General features: G+C 40.0%; 2 protein-coding genes across 17 annotated transcripts in view; both read right to left on the bottom strand.

Annotated features, from left to right (window-relative positions):
- The window catches only part of SETX (senataxin), a 29,770-nt gene extending 16,623 nt beyond the window's left edge, over positions 1-13,147 (bottom strand). Inside the window, exons 1-10 of one of the 7 annotated variants that reach the window (XM_030507066.1) lie at positions 13,088-13,147; positions 12,359-12,524; positions 11,345-11,525; positions 9,831-10,041; positions 9,505-9,614; positions 8,231-8,450; positions 7,826-7,945; positions 6,634-6,805; positions 5,017-5,107; positions 579-4,361 (exon numbers count right to left, since the gene is read on the bottom strand). In XM_030507066.1, the coding sequence (XP_030362926.1) occupies positions 579-4,361; positions 5,017-5,107; positions 6,634-6,805; positions 7,826-7,945; positions 8,231-8,450; positions 9,505-9,614; positions 9,831-10,041; positions 11,345-11,524 (4,887 nt within the window). In that variant the 5' untranslated portion in view covers position 11,525; positions 12,359-12,524; positions 13,088-13,147. Of the gene's footprint in view, positions 1-578; positions 4,362-5,016; positions 5,108-6,633; positions 6,806-7,825; positions 7,946-8,230; positions 8,451-9,504; positions 9,615-9,830; positions 10,042-11,344; positions 11,983-12,358; positions 12,755-12,876; positions 12,939-13,087 lie in introns of those variants that run through there. The other 6 variants (XM_030507067.1, XM_030507069.1, XM_030507070.1 and 3 more) reach the window with 6 other exon arrangements.
- A 1,801-nt stretch (positions 13,148-14,948) lies between these two features.
- Positions 14,949-25,149, bottom strand: TTF1 (transcription termination factor 1). 10 transcript variants are annotated; one of them, XR_003994447.1, is made up of 14 exons: positions 25,039-25,149; positions 24,139-24,239; positions 22,199-23,949; positions 21,166-21,419; positions 20,620-20,805; positions 19,679-19,757; positions 19,263-19,393; positions 18,452-18,680; positions 18,051-18,140; positions 17,761-17,826; positions 16,965-17,050; positions 16,311-16,563; positions 15,207-15,283; positions 14,949-15,098 (listed from the first exon to the last, which is right to left on the bottom strand). XR_003994447.1 is itself a non-coding variant. In XM_030506826.1 (13 exons), the coding sequence occupies exons 3-13, from the start codon at positions 23,935-23,937 to the stop codon at positions 16,403-16,405; spliced, it is 2,349 nt and encodes a 782-aa protein (XP_030362686.1). In that variant the 5' UTR covers positions 23,938-23,949; positions 24,139-24,239; positions 25,039-25,149; the 3' UTR covers positions 14,949-16,402. The 10 variants fall into 10 exon arrangements, 7 of the variants coding, with proteins under 7 accessions (XP_030362686.1, XP_030362680.1, XP_030362684.1 ...); XR_003994445.1 differs by having other exon boundaries at positions 15,207-16,563; XM_030506826.1 differs by having other exon boundaries at positions 14,949-16,563; positions 22,199-22,608; positions 23,281-23,949.
- Positions 25,150-25,162: the final 13 nt, after the last annotated feature.

Here is a 25,162-nt window from a genome sequence, read left to right as displayed (position 1 = left end):
TGTGGGTTCCCCCTATCACATTTTCACCTTAAAATACCAGTATTATCCTGGTATTGACTTCATTTTCTACTTCATTTCTACGGGAAAAGTGAAGCAATGACTGAATTTGCAAGCATGCACACTTCAATTGAAGGAATGCTGCATTTTCTGTTAAAACTAAAGTTAAGCTGTTTGGAAAAGAATACTTTTCAGATTAACCCACCCTCTCACATAAGTTCTCAACATGAATCAAAACATTACATTCTTATTCTTTTCAGTCATTAAATTACCTCAGTTTCTTAGAAGACTTGTTTTAAGCTTTATGTGCTATAAGGAAAGAGGAACCACCTTCCTTTCTCCCCTCCTTTTACATGCTATTGTGGATGAACAACCAGTAAAATAAAGCTTCCCTAAGTTAACACTGACAGTCCCCATCTTAAATGTAACTGTCATGATTATTTCCCCCGCATCATTCCTCTATTCAGATCTGTACCTGAACATTTTCAGAAGGTAAATATAAGGGATATAACAAATTTTAATCTCTTGGCAAAATTTACTAGGGCTGATGAAAACAAACGAAGAAGCAGATAGCTACTTACTGTTTCAAAGGCATTTAGCATCATCAAGGGGAAAAATGTATTAAAATAGTCATTGTATCCTTGAAAGTGGACAGGAACAGAGGCTACTACAGACTGCGTGAGATTACTTGGAGGTCCAAAGAGGCTGGAGTTTACAAACATTTCATAAGTCCACCTTAGGACTTCGCTAATAAAAATACTGTAATCACGCTGTTGAACATAAAAGGGCGAAGAATATGCTTCTTGGACAGGCCTCCTGGAAATATTTGAAGCATTGTCATTCTGTCTATTTTGTGACTGGAGAACATTATTAGGAATATTGACTTGAGGTACATTAGTGAAACTTGGAGACCTGCATGTCTGATTTCTTATTGGTATAGGCTTTGCATTTGGTGGCCTGACGACCACTGGTTTTGCTGCATTCACTTTGCTTTTGGAAGCTGGGGGTAGCTTTTTAACATCCTCGAGATCCTTACTGAAGGCTGCATTCCGTGAAGAACTTGCTGAGCTGAAAATTTTGGTAGTGGAAGGCTTTCTTGGTTTAGGTGGCAGGAGAGAAGGTTTGGCAAACAAGTGATCTGCTTCTGAGCTGGTGGCTGAATGCTTCCTACAGTACTCTCCTGGTTTTTCTACTTTTTCTACACAGTCTTTGTACTTGCATTTCACAATAGTCGAGGATTCACTCTGCTGAAGGCTTTCAGCAGTATCCATTTCCTCTGGGTTTTTACCAGCTGCAGTAGTGTCTTGTACATTTTCCTCTTCGGAACACAATTCCATATCCACAGGATCTAACTGAGTTAAAAACAGATCATCATCATCACTATTTTCATTTGATTTACACCCATTTTCTTCTATCTTCTCACACTCCGGCTGGACAACGGAACCTTTTCCTGAAGGTTCATTTTTACCATCTCCAACCAATGCAGCAGAAGAGAGACTTGAAAACACAGGTACAGGAGGAACCGTTGTACCATTATCCTCTGATTTTCTGTCCAAGTCTGAAAAACTAGGCATTTTAGAGACACCTGTCTCCTCTTCCACAAACAGGCTTTCAAATTCTCTCTCACCAGCAGAGGGAAAACCAGTCTGCTCCCTTTTTCTCTCTCCCTGCTTTTCAACAGATGCCACTTCAAAACTTCCAGGCTTTTGTTTCATAGATTTTGCATCCAGTTTGCTAACTTTTTTGTTTCTACTCCCAGAACTTCCTGCAGAATTTCCCACTCCGACCCTTCTTTTGGGCCTTGTCTGCCTTAAATACTGAAGGTCTTGGCAGGCTAGCAATTTTTTATTATGTTTTATAGACAAACTCTGAGGAGCAATTAGTTTAATCTTCTTTTTCTGTGCAACCCCAACTCTCCCTGCAGCTTTACCATAGCTGCGCAACTGAGCCAGACTCTCTAAAGAGCGCTGGGATAACTCAAACGCTTTGCGAGGCGCCTTCTTCAGACCAAGTTTTTCTACAGTTGATGCTGGTGCTGGACACTGGCGAACTTTCCTTGGAGGAACCACAGCAGGCAGTGACCTGCCGGGTTGGGAATTTTTTGATGTACTTTGAAGTAGTTTTTTGTTTTGTGCTGGTTTAAGAACAGGAGTTTTTTTAGGACTTCTTTGAATAGTTCTTGCTACCTTAGAGTTTGCTATGCTCTTCTGTGGGCTTGCACTATTCTTCTTAAGGGCCAATTTTGAAGCTAATGAGATTTTAGATGTAGATGCTCTGGGTTCAGTCAATTTTGAGTGCAAGGTGAAGTCTTCAGCAACAGTACCTTTGCCGGCAGAATTCTCCAGTTGATCTTTTGCATTTTCCTTACTAACAGATTCTTGCAACGTTGAATTAGTTACTACTTTTGTATTATCAGCTTCTGTCTGAAGAGAAACATTTTCTGTCTCCTTTCCCGTCAAGTTTGCTTCTTCTTCCATGTTATCATCATTTATGTAATCCACATCATAACCCCATTCATTTGTTTCATCATCCACTAATTCACCTGAATCTCTACTGTCAACCGACGTTGAAACGTGACCTTGTTTATACTCCTGAGTTACTTCCATGCTATAGTCTTGAGTATCTTGCCAAACCGAAAAGACATCAAGTTCTGTTTCAAATTCAAAGTACTGAGACTCACAGTTTTCCAATGACAAGGGAGAGCTTGGTACCTTTGATTCTGTTTTGGTGTCACTATCAGAAATGCAGCTGGAAGTTGAAGGCTGCTTTTCAGGATACCCATTTTCATTCTTTTTTTCTGTTTCCTTCTCCTCAGCCACAGAGTTTTCGTCATCAGAAGAGTCTGAAATTATAATGACTTTATTGTTACGGCAATCTGCACTACAGGGAGACGTGGTACTCTGACCATCACTGGAAGATCTTACCGCACCTTTCACTTTCCTTTTAATATCACACACATTATCATGTAGTGGGCTCTCTTGGCTTGAATCAAAGGGAAAATTGACACCTTTGGCATACGCAGCTAAAGATAATTTACTGAGTTCTCTATCAACCTGGGAGTCTGTTAAAGTATTATCTTCAGAAACTGTCTTCACAAAATCCTCCTCTTTCTTCCCCACTGAATTGCTTTCCCTCTTGAAATACTTTGAAAATTCTAACAACCTGTCACTTGATTCACACTTCACTGACAGTGGCCTGGTCCAAGAAGCAGGGTTGGATATACTGTTCTTGTTTTCAGAGCTAGATGGAACACGATCATTTGCTGAAGTTTTATCCATACAATAGGACTTTGAAATTTGACCTTCGCAGTTATATTTAGCCGAGTCATTTAAATTAGGCTGTTCCCAGTCTGAAGTTTGCATGTCAGGTTCTTTCTTAATCTTAGATTTCAACAATGAACTTAATTTTAGTCCAGTCGATACCTTTTTCAGTGAGGTGCCACTGAACCCTGAAAGCACAATCCCATCATCTTCATTCCCCTGCATACCAGGGTCACTTTTAAAGAAGCTAGAACAATCTCTGCCTTCCTTCGATGAGACAGCACATAGTGAATGAGGGTCATCTCTGTCATATACACTCAACTCGCATCCACCACCACGTGCATTCTTCTCTTGCTTTATAGAAATGGCAGGTAAAGTAGTAGAGTTTGCACTGTTTCCTACAGCCACAGAGGTATCCAGTGCTCTGTTCTTTATACCTCTTATAACTTGCCTTAAACACACTTGTAATTCCTGAGTTTCCTGGATGTTCAGCTGCCAACCTAAAGATAGATTTCCTCGCAGAAGAAGATTGAGTTTGTCTAGGTATTGCTTGCAAAGAGCATGCTGCCCAATGTGATAGCCTTCTCTAAGAAGGCTGCGTATCAACTGCACGCAGGCATGCTGCACAGAGTTAGAAGCTTGTGAAGATACTGTCAATGAACCTCTCACATACTGTCCAGGTAGTTTTTCAGTGCACTGTGTAAATGCTATAGCTGGAAGCTTAGCACATTTCACCACTGCTTCCACCCATTCCTGGGAGCTAACCCATAACAAATGCAGGCACTTCTTATTTCTGTGTAGTTCAATAATGGAGACCAAAATCAGGAGAAAAAATTCGGAGATTTTGTCACATTGCTGGATTCTTTCACTGAGAATATCTTTGATTTCCGAGCAGAGGTAGTGAATGACTTCTACTATATATGCTACACCCAAGTACTTTAAATCCATAAGCGACTGAACAAAAGGGATGAACCACAAAAACGTGCTTTGATGGACACGTGTATCTCTACCAATTGCAGACTGAAGCATGTTAACCAGTGCTTGCATATCTTCATACATGTTGGGGCAATAGTCTGGACAAATGGCGGTCTTCCATCCAGTATCCTGAAAAATAAAATTCACCACAAATCATCCTCATTATACACATCTGCAGAGTTCAATCTCTCAGGTGTTTTTCTTCTAGCCATAAAAATTACTTTCTTTCAAATAGCTGTTCATTAAATGGTAAAATCTCTTATATCCTAATGCAAATGCAAATAATAACCAAACTAGCACACGTATAAGTAACTCATTTCCTAAAATGTAACCTATGAAATAAGTGTAAAGTAGTATTTCCTTTCAAAATCATTGTGATTTCCTTTAAAAAAGATCACTTTAAAAATCAAAGTGATTTGCTTTAAAAATCATGTTGAAAGTTTAAAAACTCTCCAAAGATGTTATGCTGACATAATTTAACCTCAGATAATCAAATATACACTTAAAGCCTTTCAAAGACAATTCTTAAATACAACACATCAACGTCGAGAGAACACACTCAAAAATATTTATTCTGAATGTACCAACTAAACAAGAAGTGATCAGACTGGCTACTATTTAAGGCACACAATAGTGACATACATCATTCAGTATTTTTAATTTACAGCATGACTAGTAGAAACTAAGTAACTTTCCCTCACATATTTTATAGATGGTTTAAAAAGACAGTTTCATTCTGTGATCAGAGTTCAAAGAACAGGGAAATAAAATATTGGTTTAATACCTTCTGAGGCTTTTCTGTGTTATAACTATACACAATCTGACTGCAAGTAACCATGTCATCATTGTAGTCTGACTCCGGTTCAGATTTTGTCCTGAAAAGAAACAGAAACCATTACAGAGTCCACACAACTTAACTATAAGAAAGCCAACTGGCCAAGACACAGATTCCATTTTTCAGATACTGACCAGGTGACCAATAGAATTTGTATGAAAATATGAAAAGAAATCATATTTAAAATTGTAAAGCTTGTTCTATCCTGCTGGTATGAGGCAGGGCAAGTGACTGCCTCAGGAAAAAGCTTTCTACTAAGCCACAGATTAGACTACCTAGAACAAGCACCCAGAAGAATTCCATTTCCTTTGAATTTTCTATGCACAAATGCAGCTCAATGACGGCTACACACTCCTCAACTTCATATACAACTATTTGAACACAACACTCAAATAGCTTAACGGAGGAAAAATCTCCTTAAATATGCCTTCCTCAGTTATCTAAAACATTCCATATATCTATATCTGCAGCTATCTGAAAGATTATAGACTGTGCAAGTATAAAAAATACTGAACATTTAAAACATTGTCACTCAAAGTTGATTCAAAATATATCACATGAACAAAGTAAACACCTGGTATGGTTATCCTATTTTCCACCAGCTTTTTAAAATCAGGCACAATTTCAGTTTTCCAAAATAGGTGTTCCTGAAGTCTTTGGACCTGGATTTTTATAAAAACCCTTACAAGGGATGGTGTGCCAAAAGATGGAGTTCAAGTTTAAGTAACAAAATTCTGTTCCCATAGAAGCTATTCCCAGGCTTCCTAGCAGTGTACTACTAACCAGCTACTTCTGCACTGAATAAACAATTTACCTAACTAACTTTTAGCTCAATACTGACAATATTGTCCCTCAGAAGCATTAAAAAAAATCCATTTTATCTTAGGATATAAGTATATGAAGACAAAACCTTTCAAAAGAGTATCTGGTGCCTGCTATGTGTTTTAATGTGTTTCCTTTCAGCAGCTCACTATGTTGGAAAGCTACTGAAGGACTGTTCCATGATACTCACTTTATTACCTTCCCTGAAAGGAATACATTCAGAAAAGGAACAAAAGTTTTAAAACCATACAGTACCATTAAGTAAATCTAATATTGACAAATAGTTAAGGCTTAACACGAGCTGAAAGTAAACTCAAATCAGTTGTCATCTGGAACTACAATAAAATCTAAAACTATGTAATCCACTGAATATTCAGGAATCCCCATAGCCTTACAAAGAGTGTCAGGCATGTCAATCTCCATTAAACTTAAGTGCCAGTTGGTTATAGCAGTAAACACTCAACATTTAGCTGCCTTCCTGAATCAGGAAAAAATCCTGAGAAGTGTAACAGACATTTTAGTAGTCAAAAAGAAATAAGCATAGATTTTTGAAGAACCTTACAATTTTAGGGCACCTACTTCATCTTTTCATTACTTTTAGTTGGCAACATGGGGTTTTTTTACTTGCCATCTCCCTCCCCCAACACAAATTAAAGCAGTACTGACAAGAAAACCAAGACCAAAGTTACTACACTACCTGGTATTAAAATCATAAAACTGATCTAGTCTCTTAATAAAACTGACCTCTTAAAGCTACCGCGTATATTTTTTATCTCATTGTTGTAGCTCACACTGTTGATAATGGTTTGAAAGGCTTGGACTGGATCAATAAGCTGACCCCATACTTTAGATCCGAGCTGATCCAAAATAACCATGAAACAATGCAGCGCTGGCCAGAAGGGGTCAGTAGAATCATCTGAAACATAACAGCAATATTGGGGAGAGTTGAAATGCAAGAGTCCTGAACGTTCTTAGACTAAGCTGAAGTTGAAAGTAGTTGGTTTTCATTGATTTTTCTTAAATACTAATATAAAGATACGTATTCTAGTAAGTTGTAACTATACTCCTTAACCTGGAGAAAGGATGAAAAAAAAGTCAACCTCACTTATTTGTACAGATAAAACGCTGCTCTTTATGCAGCCTTAAACCAACAAGAACCTGGATAACAGTTCCTAACATTTCCCATCTCTATGAAACCAATTCTTCCACACTGATTTTTGCAGTGCTGTTCTAAGAAGTAGGTACAACTTACACAGCTATGACAATTTATACTTCAAATTTAAGCTGGAAGCAATTGGCTTTCCTTCATGGGTGTTCTTCCCCCTTCATATAATGTAAAATCATACCCTCAATAAACATACTAAGCTCATAAAGATCTGGTCATTCAAGACACAGCCCTGATCTTGAGCTCATGTGCCATTCCCAAGCTATACCATGACATGTGGCCTACAAGAATGGCCCAAGGGCTGCTAGTCTAAATTCCCAGCTGCAAAACGGGTTCCCTCAAACAGATGGGTGGAAGACTCAAATTTTGGCCAAGTTCCAGCAATTCAGAAGAAGGTGTTTCTGTATTTTAGGACTGAAAAGTCAAATTCCATGCCACAAAGAAATGCACGTTCCCATACAATCTGTACATTAAATGCAAACAATATGGTAGAAGTTACAGATTGTCCTCTCAAAACCTCTAAGCCAGCCTTATGCAAGGTACTGCCATCCCTTTTCCACTTAAGAGTTTGTTTAAATGTAATTTCTCAGTGTTCGTTGGTATTGCTCAAATATTACACAATACTGACCACGTTCCAGAAGATAAATAAGCCTCAGCTGAAATCACCTGAGTTACATTACTAAGAATTCACCAAGAACTTCAATAAGGAAGCTTGATGAAGATGAAAAACAGGCTACGAACTGCCTTAATCTCAGTATCGAAATTAATTACCAGCTGCTTCTTTCTCCATGGTGTGAAGTATAGACTGCATGAAATCATTTTGTTTGTCTGGACCCAGTAACAAGGAGTCCAAGGCTTGTTCTTCCAGCACTGTAAGCAACATACAAATCCCTAAAAGGAAAAAAAAAAAAGGCAATTTTTCCATATATTTGCAAAAATTGGTTCTAATTTTCACCAAATCAAGGATCAATTTCCAGCACCATTATAAGTGTAACACCCGACCAAAGAGATCAGCAGCAACATGAAACATGCTATTGATGTGCAACATTCAATTTTCCCATTTGATATGCCCCGAAACAAACAGCACCTATGAAACAGTAGAGCTCTGACCTGAAAGAAATGCTTACAAGATGAGAGACTATATGTACAAATTCATTCCACATCATAAATACTCACCTAGCCAATAGTTTTTGTAGTTGACAGTATCATATAAGTGAGATGGCAGAAGGATGAGTTTACCCTTTTCAATCATTGAAGAGCTGTAAATATCTCGACTCTCAAAAAGCCCCAACTCAATAACTTTGAACAAGCAAGTCAGCACTTCCTGTAAGTCATAGTAGTCATCCCTGTCGACCTTGCCTAAATTCCTTGCTGTTAGAATGGCCCATCGACGAATCTAAGGATTGAAAGATAAAAGTTAAATATTAATTAAGAAAAAAGAACAAACAAAATCACAGTGCTGTAAGATTAGGAAACATTGTTACTACAAATGGGACAAAAGTGTATTTTTACTAAAATAAGGTCTCATAATTGCAAGAAGTGGGCAGCTGTATAACAAAAGGCCAAGAGCTGGGTCTGTTCAGCCTAGAGAAAAGGCGGCTCAGGGAGACTTCATTTAAAAGGTGGCTACAGTTAAGATGGAGACTCCCTTTTTACAAGGAGTCACATGGAAAAGATATGGGTTAATGGGCACAACTCCTGAGGAGATTCCAACTGGACACAAGAGGAAAAATTTTCATAATGAGAACAATCAGCCATTGGAATAATCTCCCCAGGAAGTGGTGGAATCTCCAATGTTTGACACTTTTAAGATTCTGCCATTCTAGGTCATGCTTTGCCAAGAAAGGTTGGAACAGATGACCTAGAGGTCCCTTCCAACCTGTTCTATGAATCTATGAAATAAAACACTTTGGGATTCATGTGACAAAGGGGTAGCATTTGGTTTTGTACTTGCTTTATATTGCTTAAACATTGTTTTCTAAATAGATAGCTGTATACTGTAACAACAGGTATTAAGCTGTGCTGTCAGTACAGGACACTTGTCAATTCCTACTTTGGTTGAATCATTCTCTGACCTACTGAGAAAACTTCAGAGTTTGAGCAAATGTGAAGTAGAACACTATTAAATCTTTTACTGTTTCTTAGGACATGGAATTTTGAACTCCACATTAGTGTTTAAGTCAGTTGAACATCTGTAACTTCCGCTGATTAAATGCAAACAGCAAAGTGATTCCAACCCTAACTATTCTATGATTCTATGATTATAGAAGAGTCTCTTCAGTAAGAGTAACTGAATTCCTACTGAAATTTCACTTCCTATATACTGTTCAATATAGAAAATCAAACACTTAAAATCTGAATGCTACTATTTTCATGTTCTTGTCATTAAAAATAAGAATCTATCCTGATGCCATTTAAAACTAAGCTTTAGTGGAACAGAAGTAACTTACCGCTTCATTTGGGTGTACCAAAAAGAGATAAATTCCTGGATATTTCTCAAAGACCTGAAAGGAGCTGTGACTTTCTTCCATTCTACAGAGCACTTCTACACACAGCTCACCTACAAGAATAAAACACTTACAATAAAGGCTAATTTATATGCTCACAAAACAACAGCAGCAAAAAAACCCACAAAACCCAAGTGTCAAAATAAACATAAAATACATATACACACATGTATACACTAGTACTTTCGTTTAACTATTACTTGTTATTTTCACCACCTTTAGTAGAAATAATACCATTCCCCTCCAACTGTCCATGGTAAGATACATACTGACTCTCTCATGCAGCAGCAGATATGGATATTTCAGTATTTCTAGAAGGGGCACTCGCAGGTTATTCTCAAAGTCCGGGCCCACATAACCAGACAGCTGTGTCTCTCCATTCTCATCCACTAAAAACAACTCATCATCTTCTCCAGCTTCTTCTTGCATGGATTTCTCAATGTGGGCAACAAGACGGGAGGTTTCCAACTCCCACAAGACCTATTCAGAGGGGAAAAACAATTAATCAAAGTGCATTTGTGAAGAAAGCGATTAAGGATGCTTATTATCACATGCAGAAACCTTAACTAGACTTTCAAAACTTAAAATTTCATTTGAAAAGTTTCTTTCCAAGAATGGCGTAAAGTGATGAAGTCTTGACCCGGAATTCAGATTGTGCAAATCACAAAACTCTCACTTCACAGTTAGGATTGTAAAGTAATTTTTTGAGAGAGTGGTGGTTTTATATCTCTGCTACATATTCATCAACAAGTAATTATTTCAGGCCATAGGTTAGTCACAAAACTTTGTTCCACTGGCCAATATACAATCATACAGAAAATGATCATATGTAGCAAGATGGGAAAAGCAGAAAAATCCTGCCTTCTCACATGTTTTGTAACATATTGGTGAAGGGAGTTAATGTACAGAATGCAAACAGACTGACTTGCTGAGTATTTGTAACGGATTCAGCTCACTTAACATTACTCATCTAAAGTAAATTGCTCCCAACTTCAATTAGAAACCAAGGGTTTTTTCTACAGCTAATAGACAGAGGGGACTCTCAGCAGTCCAGTGATTCCACCTATTTCCAACCTATACTCAGATGGGGATGTCCTCCAGAGAAATATAATTTAAACAGCAACCTTTTAGACATTTGTATTGTGACCAATTGTATGTAAAATGACCAAATCATTTTACTTACATATACAGGAAAATAAGCTTTCCAAAATACAGAATTGGGATACTAGTGAAGGGGAATTACAAAAGGCTTACAATATAACATAGAATTTTTAAGTTTTGATTGGTTTTAATTGCACAAGATTAGATCAGATCTCAAACTGAAGCATAACACAAAACTGTGAACGAAAAATGAAAGCAAACAAAAAGAGGAAGAAATGAAAGTTGAACAGATGCCAGAGGAACAAAGAAAACACACTGAAGAGGGCAAGCTGTTAGTCTGTTTGGCAGGTGTTCTTTTTCTTTTCAGATGGCAAACCACCACAACATGAATAAAGTACAAGCTATAACGTCTAGTCAGCAACTTCCCACTACTGTTTAGTTCTTGCTAATTTGAATATATGCAAAACAAGATGGTCTTCTGGCTTTACAATCAGTTCTTTGCAACATAATATATAAAAAGCAAGACAGTTAAAAAGCCACATGACCTATTCCCCAACACCAATAAACACAACCCCTGCATAAAACTTCCTCCTACACTGAGGCTGGACCACAGCAACCTCTTTTGAAGCTTTCCTGCAGTCTGAGTCCTCCCGCTCGGGTTGGAGCCAAATCTCTTAATTACCTCATGCAACGCTGGCAATTTTTCCTTGGCTTTGTGGTATTCAAGCACACACTCCAGGCAGTAACAGAGATCTTCATTGGATCCTTCAAGATCTTCCGGGGACAACCGTTTAGAAGCATAGTTCTTCAGGAACTCGGTGGCGTCGGGACCACTAGGTGTACACCATCGACACGTGCTCATTCTTTGGATGGAAAGAAGAAGGAATTAATGGAAGTCCAAAGACTGAAAGCAGCAAAATATGTCTTTTTGGCCACAACAGTACCTAGTTTTCAATGTGATGAGTTTCAGGGTTTATGTAACTCATTGGCAGCATACATGCATATGTTCTTGGGTGACCTCACATTATACAGGTACAAGCAATTAAACAAAGAAATGCAGATTAAAACATTAAATACACGTTAGAGAAAAATGCCTCCTGAATGGCAAACATTAAAAGTAAAGCACTGAAAAGAAGTCAAATGACATCATTTGCAAACTATGAAACAACATGTGAAAAGTAACTTTACATTGAAAAAGCAATCCCTCATCCACACTCAACGCACGCTTTTCAGAACTACAACACTGGAGTTCATTATATTGTTTTACTGGTATCTGTAGAATTTAGGTCTAATAAGAACAAAATGTAATTAGCTTTTTTTCTTAATCTCCTGCTAAAATTTATAGGTCAACAAATCCCTGTTGCCAAAAGCAAAATATATTTGTGCAGAACTTTCCTGTCTTCGCTATTATTACAGCTAGAACACATAATCACATTCTCACCACAGATTGCTTCCTCTAAAAAGGAAAAAATTCTTCACTAAGCAGCAATACAGTCATCTCAGATTTCGATAGTATGAACAACTGAAGACTGGGAAAGCATGAGGACTTGAGCTAAGTATATAAAAGGGAAGATGGTAATTACTGTGCTATTTAGCATAACAAGGAATGGAAACGGGAAATCTAGATAAAGCAAAACCACGCACTTCTTCATATATACACATAGGCAAACAAAAAACACTCAATTGTGATATTTACCTTTGGAAAAGGAAGCTATTTGCTATGAGAGTGGTCCAGGTCACATGAAGACAAGTGTGCTACTGGGCAGCTGGGAAAGGGGGCTGACCCCTCCAGCCACACATGCCCTCGAGTGTCTTCAGTAATCCATCCCCTGGAAACCGAGCCTTGGTGCTATTTCAAGGACCTAGGAAAAAAACCGTAAGCATCAGAAACGGGTTAAATTCACCCGTTATAGACTAAAACCGGCTTTGGCACTTAAGATTAACGTGCTTTAAACTGAACAGCCATCCACTGAAGTGCCAAGTGATTTGCACTTGAATCCCCCCCCGTTATTCAAAGGCGGGCAGCAAAGCACACACCCTCCTTTTCCTAACAAAAGGTGTGAAACTTCATCCGCGCACGTTAAGCGAAGAAACCGCTCACACGGCGCGGGCGGAGCCCGCCCAGCGGCGAGCGGCAAACCCCGCCCAGCACCGGCCCGAGGTGAGGGCGAAGCGGCTCTTTCCGTTGCCCGGTTCCCCCACCCCAGCGCTCACCCACCGCTCCTCCGCCGGAGCCCCCCCCCGTCCCCGCAGCCGGGAAACGCGCCGCCGCTTCCCGCCGAGCGGGCCCAGCCGAACGACCGGGGTGCAGCGCCTGCCCTGAGGAGGCGTGAGGGAGCGCGGCCTCCCGCGCGGGGGCTGGCGGGGAGCGGGCAGGGCGGTAGATGCCACCCCGCCCAGCCCGGCCCGGCCCGGCCCTCCTCACCTCACGCCGCCGATCTCCGCCCCGCGCCTCCCGCCCCGGCGACACTTCCCGCTCGCTTCCGGCCGCGACGCCCCCCCTCCCCCGGCGCTTCCGGGACGCCGCAGGAAATGGACTCCACCCGCCCCTGTGGCGGGCGGGACCCCGAGCAGAGCCCGCCCCGCGGCGGCGCCTTAAAGGGGCAGTGAGGAGGGGAGAGGCTGTGAGGGGCAACTGAGGCACGGGGGGGGCTGTACTGCGATATAAACGCAGGCGGTGACAGCGCCTCAGGGGTGGGAGTAGCGGAGTACTAAAATCCCACTCTAGATCCACGATAGAGCCGAGCACAGGACATTCCCTGACACTCTGAAGTGAGAACCCCTCAGAGAAGCTTCTTAGAGGCAATGGAAGCCACGGCCAGGCACAGGTCTGCAGCTCCCACGCCTCTGCCTGCCACTCAGGAACAGGAGAGGGTGCTGTTGCTGCAGCTGCCATGAAGCCACTTGGCTCCACGGGTTGTGTCCCTGCCCCATCACTTATGGACACTCCAGGCCCAGCAGCAATGCTGTCCCTGAGGTGCTCCAGGGAAGCAAACAGAGTATTTGTCTTCCCTTAACTTCTTGTTCAAGACTTTACAGAACAGGCAGGTGAAGAAGGCAAAGCCCCGTTTGATCTTCAGCTGCTGCCATCGTAGCACTCCTTAACTTTGAAGTGCTTCTCTGCTGCAAACATGACTCTTGGAACCTGGCTGTCTCTGACTTTGATAATGCCACACAGCTGAGGCTTTTTTTTCCTCTATAACACCATTCAGGCCATTAACACACCAGGGAAATGCTTGAAGCGACACATCTGCTTGAATCACCTGAGTTTTTACGGGGGACACAGCGCTTTTTAGACTTGAGGGATCTGTCATGATCTTATTTATAATGCAGCCTGATACACAAAGCTTTGTCAGTGTTATTTCCCTCACCATTTCTGGGGCCCATTTGGTGTTTTTAAACCCCTTGTTCTGTTTTCACTAAGATTCAAATACCCACATTCAACAGCCTCCCTCTGTCTTTCTAAGCTGATGGCAAATGGAGAAGCTCCTGTGTCACACACAAGGACGTGAAGGTGCCCTGGAAATACATTTCAAAAGGTGGTTTTGAAGCCCAAAACTGCAAGATAACCCAAGTACAGAACAAGAGACCAGAACTAAAATAGACATCCAGCTTGTCTATACTTCTGACAAGCAGCCCACTACTTCACCCTATAACTATTATCATCAGGATGAGCCCCATTTGATCTCTCCCTGAATTAGAGCTGGACTGTGTTGCCAGGAGACTCTCCCCGTGAGCAGGGACACCTCTCAAGGTTTGAGATTCCTTACCTGAGACTAAGAGATCCTTTAGTCACATCTGACTGACAGCATGCTGAATTAATACTAATGAAATGTTACTAACCCATATAGCTACAATATTATTAACTTTGTACAGATAATTCTATTCAACATAATAGAATTGTTGTCCAAGTCCAAGATGAAGATTGGGTCCAGCCACACATAAGCTCCATCAGGAGTTCAGAAAGCAAGGGGGTCCACTCCGAACCTCAGGACTCTGTGGAAAGGTCTTCATCACCCTTTTCATCTCCAGTCTGTCTGTGAATCATTCTAACTCGATTCTAACTCTATTTTCCTTTATGTTTCTTCCATGAAGTAATTAATAAGGTGAACCTTGCCATCAAACTTACTGATCTGCTGTTAAACTCTGTAAAATTCCATCAGATTTATTGAACTCTTGTCAAATTATTTTACCTCAAATAAAATATAGTGCTGCTTCTCTCTTTTGAGTGAGGTGCATTCCACTCATCTGCAAGTTTCCCTTTAAAGCAAAGGATAAAATAAATCTTGTCATGGAGGTAGAAGTTTATTTCTGTGAGGTCTACTCTACAAACAATATGACCATGCAGACAGATTTGGAGGATCTCCATCTTCCAGGAAAAAGAAACAACTCAAAAAATACAAACCACTTAGTTCTTCAGCTTTTAACCTTCAAACCTGCAAGGCAACAAAAGCAAGTCAAAGACCTAAGTTCAAGGGAGCTGGTATGTGTTTCCTTCCTCCCAACCTGCCAGCCCCATTTCATTTCCTGGCTGGAAAACTTACCCTTCCACCAGTGGCTGATCTCCTGGGGTGTCCTGCCTGTCTCACAAAAATCACACTGGTTTGTATCTTCAGAGAGACTAAAGCCAGACACAGTTAAACATGTGAAGTTCTCAATCAACACCCTTTGCTACAAGTCATAGTCCAGAAGAACCTCCAACTAGGCCTTTATTTCACACCATTGAAAGCTCTGCATTTTCAATGATAGTTATTAAATTCTCAGTTATCCAAATGACCATCAAAAGGTAGTATGCCAGAGACCAAGTCCTCCAGCCTTACTTTTTAATACATCATATAGGAAATATAAAACAAACCGTACAAATACTTTAGAGGCACAGTAAGATTTTTGGGTTGGTTTTTTTACATTCACTCAGTCAATGCACAAATAATGATTCTAGGCAGATAGTTAGAAGTATCATACAAAACCACAAGTACAACCTCATCTTATCCTTCAATTTCTTCTTAAAATGTAGAAACTCTCCTTGGCACAATAAAAATAAATATATATGTCTGTATACATATATACACACTCACTATTTTGCCTCTGTATTCCAAATATTAACAAAAACATTTTAAATGCATTGTTCTGGTTCGCATGAAACAACATCACAATTTATGAATAGCAATGGATAAAAGTCCCTTTTCTCTACAAGGGCTAAAGTGTAAGCCTACATCAAAAATAAAAATCACTTTTAGAACAAGATACCTGTTAAAAAAAACCCAAAACAACTCAAAGTTGTGCTCTTACCATTAAAACAGATGTTTTAAGATTTGTTTATTACAGAGATTTAAAAGCAAACCGAAAGTCCTTTCTCAAGTCCATGATATTTCAAAATTACTTAAAATCTATTAAAGTTCTGAAAACCAAGTTCATGCACAAAGGCTAAAGAGCAGCTTTCAACTCCATAGAAAACAGAGTAGTAGAAAAATACTGGTTTTGAGACATTCAGAAAGAAAGTCGAATGCTTAAATAGAGCCTTCTAAACCCAGAGTTAATTTAATCTAATAAAAGATGGCACAAAACCTGTATTTACCTGTCTTCAATATGAAACAAGAAAATCAGACATGTGTATCTTTACTTTCTTCATCACTAGATATCCTGTGTACCTGCAGTTGTTGGTTTGTGCTTCCAACCACTTTCAACCAGATCCATTTTGCAGTTCAATGTGCACGCTAGGAACTGTCTTTAGGGCAGTCGGTTAATCGCTCTCTTCACTGGAGTCAAAAATCTCACTGAGTCGGAAAGCCTTCTTCTGTTGCCCAGGTGCTGGGTTGTCAGGACTAAGGTTTTTCCCCTTCTCTTTTTCAAGCCTTTCTTCAAGTTCTGGAAGTTTCTTTTCATAAAGATAACCAATAATTTCTTTGTGGGAGAAAAATAAAGAGAGAGAAAAGTAGTCTAAATTGTATCTATAGAGGAATTGGATGCCATTGGGAAGCAGGATCCCACAAACATAAGTTATTTTGTCAGTGTTAAACGCGAAGAAACAAAAAAAAATACTGTTCCAACACACATACACACGAGAAACTAAAAAACAGTCAGAAAACTTTAAAGCCAAGGTATCAAAAAGGAGAGGTTCATAGTCACTGCATGAAGATGTCATTGAAAGTAAACTGGCATTTAGTAAAATAAATACAAAGCCTGAGATATCAGCCAATTTACTTAGGGGAAAGCTAACTAAGAAATAATTGAGCTAGAATATGTATCCTCTTAGATTCAAGCAAAAACATTAAGGAGTACATACAAACAGCTGGGATACTGACCAGAAAAAGTCCTTTTTTGCCATAAAGGGACACAGGAGACTTTTAGCTTATAAAATTTTCCTTGAACATAGGCTCTAGGGACATCTCTGAAAAGAGAAGAGTTCAAAGAATTAGTGGTGCAAGGAACTATTATGAAGTTTAGTTGTTACTGAGTTACCCAATCATGAGAATGATGCCAGTCAAACAGTATCTTATCTTTAAGATAGAAAGGATAGATTTCAAATCCTAATTAAAACAGTTTCTTAAGATAGCAATTCCCCTTGAAGGTAAGAACCCAAACCATGCCATCATACATATGTATTATGTGTTTAGTGAAAAGAGAGTGAATGAAACTGAAAGTATGTGGAAAACTTTAAAAGCACTGTAGAGCAAGTACAGCATTCACAGCATTGGTGATTTCATATTCAACGCTTAACTTTGTTTGCAAGAAAACTATTATATTGTATTACACATTCCTATACTTATCCCTTTTTCCCCAATATGTAGGGATGAACACCCGGAAAAGTCTTTTATCAAAGGCTTTAGCATAGACTATATAACAATTCTAAGCACAAATATGCTGGGAATACAACAAGGGTTGCCTGAAGTGGTTAGAAGTGGTTTCAGAGCTTATAGGCATGGTTTATTGCTCAGTGCTATGCAAGGATATACAACTGTATGTTACCAAGCTAAGCGATGTTTTCTATAGTTGCAGAGGTCTAAGAACTTTGATTCCTTTGTGGAATTTTTAAGACGGTCTGCTTCAACAACCTTTTGTGTCCATGAAAAGAGGACAAAAAAAAAAAAAAAGGTTTACCCAATAACACCACTGAGTTCTTCCCAGTTTACTTCATTAGGATCCTCCACATTCATTTCATACAACCTGGGAATATAATACAGAAGCAGTTTGTAGGCAGAATTCAAGAAATAATTCACTAACACTCACAACTCCCCCAGTCAGAAGGCACAGGATATTTTGTTCTAAAAAAGAGCAGTTGTGAAACCTGTATGGAACTGCAGACATGCCATTCACACCCTGCAAGCCTTCATAAACACAAACCACTACAGTAAGAAATACAAAAATATTCCAGTACCTCTGAACTATACCTTTTAATAAGATTGATCTTGGCTTGTAATCCTTTGGTCCCCCTATATAACTGCTGCCCTTTGTTCATCTTGTTTATTAAAATTGTACTCCTGTGAAAATACAGGGGGGAAAAAAAAGAGTTTTTATCATTTGAAGAAATCCCAAGCATCAAAAGGAAGTGTCTTCAAGATGCTACTGCTGCCACAAAGCAGCAGAAATCAGGCTTCACTGTCACAGCAAGAACAAAACTCACCACAGCTAACAAAGTTATCTGTCTCAGACACATTTATGATGCCTCTTCTGTAGCCTACCACCTATTTATTTCCTATCTTACCAAACAATCATCATGGCACAAACAGTTTGGCAGAATAAATACTCCCCAGAACACACTTTACCATGTCAATTCAGTATAAAAACTTACCATTTCTGTTTACATTGTCTCCAATATCGAGTTCCCACTTTAGTTTCAATCTCAGACCACGGTAATTTCTGGTACAGTTTCTCACGGTCAATTAAGATCTCTCTATTTGACTTTTCCAGTAAGGAAAGAGAATTTCCATCTTCCACTTCTATTCTCTTCCTAATCACCTCCTCCACTGCACGCATTAACTTCTGGGTCTCTTCCTTTGACCAAGGGCCATAATTAACAGCTAAGATTGAGAAATAAGGTTAAGGCATAATTTGTCATGAATGATTAGTGAAAAAAGGCAAAAGAGCACTTTTACAGAATCATAGAATGATTTGGGTTGGAAAGGACCTTAAGACCATCCAGTTCCAAACCCCCTGCCATGGGCAGGGACACCTCACATTAGACCATGTCTATTCTTATTTACAGGACCAGCTGCTTAACACATTTCCTAGAAACTCTTCTGCACCCCAGATTTGAATGAGGAGCTCAGCCTAACACTAAAGAACAGCACGGATCTCTAACTCCTAGCTTTTAAAATCTGGTTGCCAAATTCCTCCCACCCTACCCCTGAAAGCATCTATTTAGATTTCAGTTCCATTTAATAAAGAGTTGCATTTGTTGCATTTCTTTTCTCTTCCCATCAGACTGTTCTTATGCCTTCCATATGCAAATGCAGTAAGTGGTTTGGAAAATTAATAAGAAAAAAAAAATAAATCCATTTTAGGGATTTTTTTCCTAAAGTTTAGGGCACATACAACATGCAGTTAAAATAACTTCTCAGTTGCAATACACAGAATTAATTGCTTTTCTTAAAATTACATACCTGACTTGATTTCAGAGTATTTCATAGCAACTGAGAGGTTAGAACGCGACATTATCTCAGAAATCTTCTTCCAATCATTGCCATGCAGAGCATAATACTTCTTCAATTTTTCTTTTTCTTCCTTAGTGTACCTAATTGAGAAAATTGGCAAAGCTTCAGCTGCAAATTTAAACCATCCCAGTATCTTCAAAGAGCTGTAATCTTTACAGATATTTCAATGTTACTCATCACTACCATTTCGCATCACACTTTAGAACAGAGGAACTGATAAGGACTAGTCAGAAAAACGAACTGTCAATTAAGACACAGTAACTGGCACAAATGGGAGAGGTTATCTTCATTTATATCCATTTTTAGTAGACAAATAAACCTCGGAGACCGATATTCGCATTCAAAAACTCCTTCAAATTACTCACCTCCCTTTATAATTATTTGGGTCAAAGATCTTCCTTGCTCGATAATATATCAGCCTCCAAGGTCGTGGTATGCCCTCAGCTAGAAAGTAAAATGATTTATTTAAGTAACATTTCTCACACAGGTGAGGCCACTTTAAAAAAAAGCCAAAACTAAACAAAACCAAACCCCAACAACATACATTTTCATGACCATGCTATCAATGATAGATTCTCTCCAGTCAAGATAATGTACTCTAGAACACTCCATTAACGGCACAGGGAATGGTCTGAACAGAATCTCCTGAGGAGTTTCAAAGATGTAATTGTTATGATCGTGGCAAGACTCTGAATGCTGTGTGATGGTAAATAATTGTGTACATACCTGCACACCTGTAGGTGAATATTGAAAATTGAACTTTTAATCTCTCAAGCACAAACCTAGGTACAAATTGTATGGACTGGCTATACATTTGATTCACATGCAATTAAAGTTTAACTAACATACTGAATACTTCCATTAATAGAGAGACCTAATTTCTTTCTGTTTCTGCCATCACTCACTCAGTCCTAAACCTGCCATCTCTTTATGTGCTCTAAGAACAGTCAACAGGCTCACACAGGACTCAATCACACCTGCCATTAATAAGTCACTATGCTTAACTATAGCCTAGCAAATAACACTCTTTAAGCCACAAAGCCCAAAGGCAAATTTGGAAGTCTGTAAATGCTGCTGGTCATGATGGTATTTTAATCTCTAAACTCTACAAACCCAAGAAAAGATAGCAGGAACAGTATGTATGGTTGATAATCTGTACAGCAATCTCAGCAGCACGCTCCTTTTTTGCCAGATTTAGCAACATTAGGGCTTTTCAATAAAAAATCAATTTGGAAAATACACTGTGCTATCACCAGGTTGTGCAATGTAACATCCAGCCATTTGTAGAAGGAACGTAAACACTTACAAAGTTTTTCACAGAAAAGATATTCTGCTTTTAAGCGACTGATAGTTTTTTTCTCTTCTGGATACCTCGAGGTAAACAGGAGTTTCTCAGCACTGTCTATGCCAGTAATCTGTAAGAACTCTTCAATATTTTTCCGGATTTGATCATTCTCCTGCTCCGAAAATCTGCCAAACCTGACAGCAATACCTAAAATGTACAGAAAGTTTGATTAAATAAAAAAGCAATCTTCAAGTACCATCTCTTGTACATTTCAGGGTTTAACAAATACAACAAAAGATCAACAAATTCAAAAGGTGAAAGAAGAAAACTGAAAGAGACCAAACAAGAGCTGGGAGCAGGGAATTTACACATATACTTTGGACTGTAATTCAGTAATGAGGAAGTTGATGCTACGAAGCAGAGAAACAGAAAACGCGTCTATTAGAATGAAGCAAACCAGACTCTGTGGATTTGACAGACATGGTACAAAAACTATGTTCCCCCTCTCAAAGCATTAGCACACCTGCACAGTCTTTTCTCACAGCTACAATATTTTAGAGAGCTCACCTTGTTTTTTAAACTGTTTAAACCTCCTTAGGTCTCTTCCAGCCATCTTCATGACTGAACTGTCCGATATATTCCTCACATGAGGAATAAACTCTTCCAGTTCCTGTTTTGCAGTATCCAAATCTATGAATGAACACATGATAGAGCTCAGGTACTCTTCGTCATCATCCAGGCTACCCTCCTCTGTGGCTACTGTTTCAGTAAAGGAACTACTCTGGTCCTCCCTTCTATTTGATGCTGAGGGTTCTGGTGTCCTGATAGAAATAAAAAGAAAAAAGAACATAAAATACACCACTAGACCTCAAAAACAGAGATTTTGTCAGTACCTCTACCATTAAAAGAATGAACATGTTTATTAAAGAACAAGAAATACTTCACACCATCCACCCCTTTGTATTTCCCATCTTTTAACACAGACATAATTTATTATCAGATTTCTACAGTTACAATACTCAAAGAGCTTGAAGCTTTGAAAATTGCACTTCTCCCACAAAACTCTCACATGTGGACATACAGAAGAAATAGCCTCTCTTGCTACCACTGGCAACACAGCACTTTTCTGTCTCTTACTAGTGGTCTAATTGTGGGTTCCACACACTGCAAAAGCAGCAAGAGCTTGTCAGTAGTTTGTATTGGAAGGAACCTTAAAGCTCCTCCAGTTCCAACCCCCTGCCACGGGCAGGGACACCTTCCACTAGAGCAGGTTGCTCCAAGCCCCTCTGTCCAACCTGGCCTTGAACGCTGCCAGGGATGGGGCAGCCACAGCTTCTCTGGGCAACCTGTGCCAGCGCCTCAGCGCCCTCACAGGGAAGAATATCTTCCATATAGCTAATCTAAATCTACCCTCTGCAGTTATAACGAAGTTCTTAAAGTAGGTCTCTGTAACATCATAACATATTGTAAAGGGTTTTGGAAATGTTTTTAAGAATTCATACAGAACAGACTGCAGAAAAATCTGAGACCCAAATAATGTGACAGAAACACGGGGGAAGGGACTGCAAAAAAACCAAACACAAACAAAACCTAAACATACATTACATCAGAATCTGAAGAACTTTCGTCTGTGATAAAAGCTCTGCTTTTTATCTTCGTACAGCGCACTGGAGGTTTTTTAGGAGACTGATTAGCTGCTTCAGTCAGCTCAGAAAAATTAGCAGATACATCCATAGAATCTTCACTCCTGGCAGCAGAAGCATCACAGTCACCATCTTCGTGCCATTGCTGGGGCGACGCTACACCATCCGCTTCTGTAGCTAACAGCAGCTCTGTGTCTTCCCCTTGCCTGTTTTGCTCTGCAAGTGACAACAGTGACTGGTCAATGGTTACATCTGCTGCTTCTTGTATATCTAGGGCACTGCTGTATGTTTTCTTCTTCTTCTTCTTCTTTTTTGATCTTTTACTGCCATTTGTGTCATGTATTTCTGAGGCAGGCAGCTCTTGTACCTCATTCTCTTCAGGTAATTTTTCTTTTCTTTTCTTCTTCTTTACAGGTGGTTCTAAATAAACAGATTCAGGCAGCTCGTGTACCTCATCCTCTTCAGGTAATTTTTCTTTTGTTTTCTTCTCCTTCACCAGTGGTTCTAAATAAATGGAATCAGGCAGCTCTTGTACCTCACCCTCTTCAGGCAATTTCTTCTTTCTTTTCTTCTTCTTTACAGGTGGTTCTAAATAAACAGATTCAGGCAGCTCATGTACCTCATCCTCTTCAGGTAATTTTTCTTTTGTTTTCTTCTCCTTCACCGGTGGTTCTAAATAAATGGAATCAGGCAGCTCTTGTATCTCACCCTCTTCAGGTAATTTCTTCTTTCTTTTTTTCTTCTTTACAGGTGGTTCTAAATAAACAGATTCAGGCAGCTCATGTACCTCACTCACTTCAGGTAATTTTTCTTTTGTTTTCTTCTCCTTCACTGGTGGTTCTGAATAAACAGATTCAGGCAGCTCATGTACCTCACTCTCTTCAGGTAATTTTTCTTTTGTTTTCTTCTCCTTCACCGGTGGTTCTAAATAAACAGATTCAGGCAGCTCATGTACCTCACTCTCTTCAGGTAATTTTTCTTTTCTTTTCTTCTTCTTTACAGGTGGTTCTAAATAAACGGATTCAGGCAGCTCATGTACCTCATTCTCTTCAGGTAATTTTTCTTTTCTTTTCTTCTTCTTTACAGGTGGTTCTAAATAAACAGATTCAGGCAGCTCGTGTACCTCATTCTCTTCAGGTAATTTTTCTTTTCTTTTCTTCTTCTTTACGGGTGGTTCTAAATAAACGGATTCAGGCAGCTCATGTACCTCACCCTCTTCAGGTAATTTTTGGTTTCTTTCTTTCTTCACAGAAGGTTTTAAATAAATGTAATCAGCATCACTCTCCTGACAAATATCACAGCTACTCTGATTTACTGCGATACAAGTTACAGCATTACTTTCCTCATCCATATTATCATTATGCTTCCTCTTCTTTTTCTTCTTTTTCTTTTGGGAAGCATCCACTCCAGTTTCATTACTAATGTCATGTTCCAGTTCTACGCAAGGATTATCTAACAAAGACTGTTCCTTCTCCTGCTTCTTTTTTTTTTTCTTCTTTTTACAGCCTTCACCACTCTGTGCTTCTTGCTCTTCAAGCAGAGGTAGAGAAACAGAGCTAAGCTCTGCATTCTGTATGCTTTCTCTTTCATCATTTTCATGTTCCTTATCATATTCTTTGTGTTTTCTCTTTTTCTTCTTCTTCTTCTTCAGAAAATCCTGAACTTGAAAATCATCTGCACTTGCTTTTTCTGTCATCTTTTTTCTTACCTTAAATAAAAGATATGGGTTTTACTCAAGTACTGTAATTTATGTATCATTATACAGTTAAAAAACAAACAGGAAAAAACAAAACAAAACAAAACAAAACAAAGCAGCCTCCTCCCCCCCCCCCCCCAACATTAAAATACTATGGAACAACTCAACATTATCTTAGAAACATACAATGAAGATACTTACTTTTCAATCCAGTTAATTTTGCAGTGGGAGTACGAAAATGTGATGCCTTCTTCATCAAACAAATGTGCATTACAGCTGTATTTAGCTTTAAAATTGCCTTCCTATAAATGTAAAAGACACATTTCAGTAACTATTAGCTTTAAGTTGATTCTTAATAACTAGGCAACAACAGACTGCTATATTCATAGAAACAACTAGATTAGAAAAGACTCTTCAAGATCAGCAAGTGCAACCTTTACCCCAGCACTGCCAAGGCCACCACTAACCCATGTCACTGAGGGCCTCATCTACACGGTGTGTTAACACTTCCAGGGCCGGTGACTCCAGCACTGCCCTGGGCAGCCTGTTCCAGTGCCTGAGCACCCTCTGGGGAAGAAACTGTTCTAATCTCCATCTAAACCTCCCTTGGCACAGCTTGAGGCCATTTCCCCTTGTCCTATCACTCTGCTTCCAGCACCAAAACAACAAGCTAAAAGTAATCAAGAAACATTAAACTAATCAGCACCAAAACCAAATGCCCTAGTTAAAAGCTCCTGACAGGCTTCGTCCACGTTCAGACAAGCCCAAGCCCAGGCCCAAGCCCAACCAGGACCTGCGAGCACCACCAGCGCCTGTAACCAGCACGCACACAGCGGGGCCGCTGCAGACCTGAGGGCGGGCTGTGCGCCAGCGCAGCGCGGCAACTCCCATGTGGAGGCACATGCCGTGCAGCGGCCGCCCCGCCGTTCCCCTCCGCCTCCCTCCGGAACTACCGAGGGCGAGAGAGGCACTAAGAGCAACCACCCCAGGTGAGCACCGCGGCGAGCCGAGGCGGGGCCACCGCAGCCCCGAGGGGCCCTGACGCGCTCCCGGCCCAGGGCAGGGCCTCCCTCCGCCCGCCAGATAACGACCGCACCTCACCTCCGCGCCGCACGCGCTCCCGGACGTCCCACCTCAACACTGCCCCCCGCCTGCACCCTGCTGCCGGACTCTCCGTTCCCGCGGCTCCGCCTTCTCAACATTCCACAACAGAGGAAGCGTTCCC

This window comes from Strigops habroptila, chromosome 15 (genome assembly GCF_004027225.2).
Source record: "Strigops habroptila isolate Jane chromosome 15, bStrHab1.2.pri, whole genome shotgun sequence".
Lineage (NCBI taxonomy): Eukaryota > Metazoa > Chordata > Aves > Psittaciformes > Psittacidae > Strigops > Strigops habroptila.
This window is presented reverse-complemented; position numbering and strand designations above follow the sequence as displayed.

Coding starts and splice junctions, on each gene's coding strand:
- TTF1 (XM_030506820.1), bottom strand. CDS start 23,937: ATGACAGAAAAAGCAAGTGCAGATGATTTTCAAGTTCAGGATTTTCTG. Junction 20,806..21,165: donor TAAACAGTTTAAAAAACAAG/GTGAGCTCTCTA, acceptor TGTACATTTTAG/GTATTGCTGTCAGGTTTGGC. Junction 18,681..19,262: donor ATACTCTGAAATCAAGTCAG/GTATGTAATTTT, acceptor TCTCAATCTTAG/CTGTTAATTATGGCCCTTGG.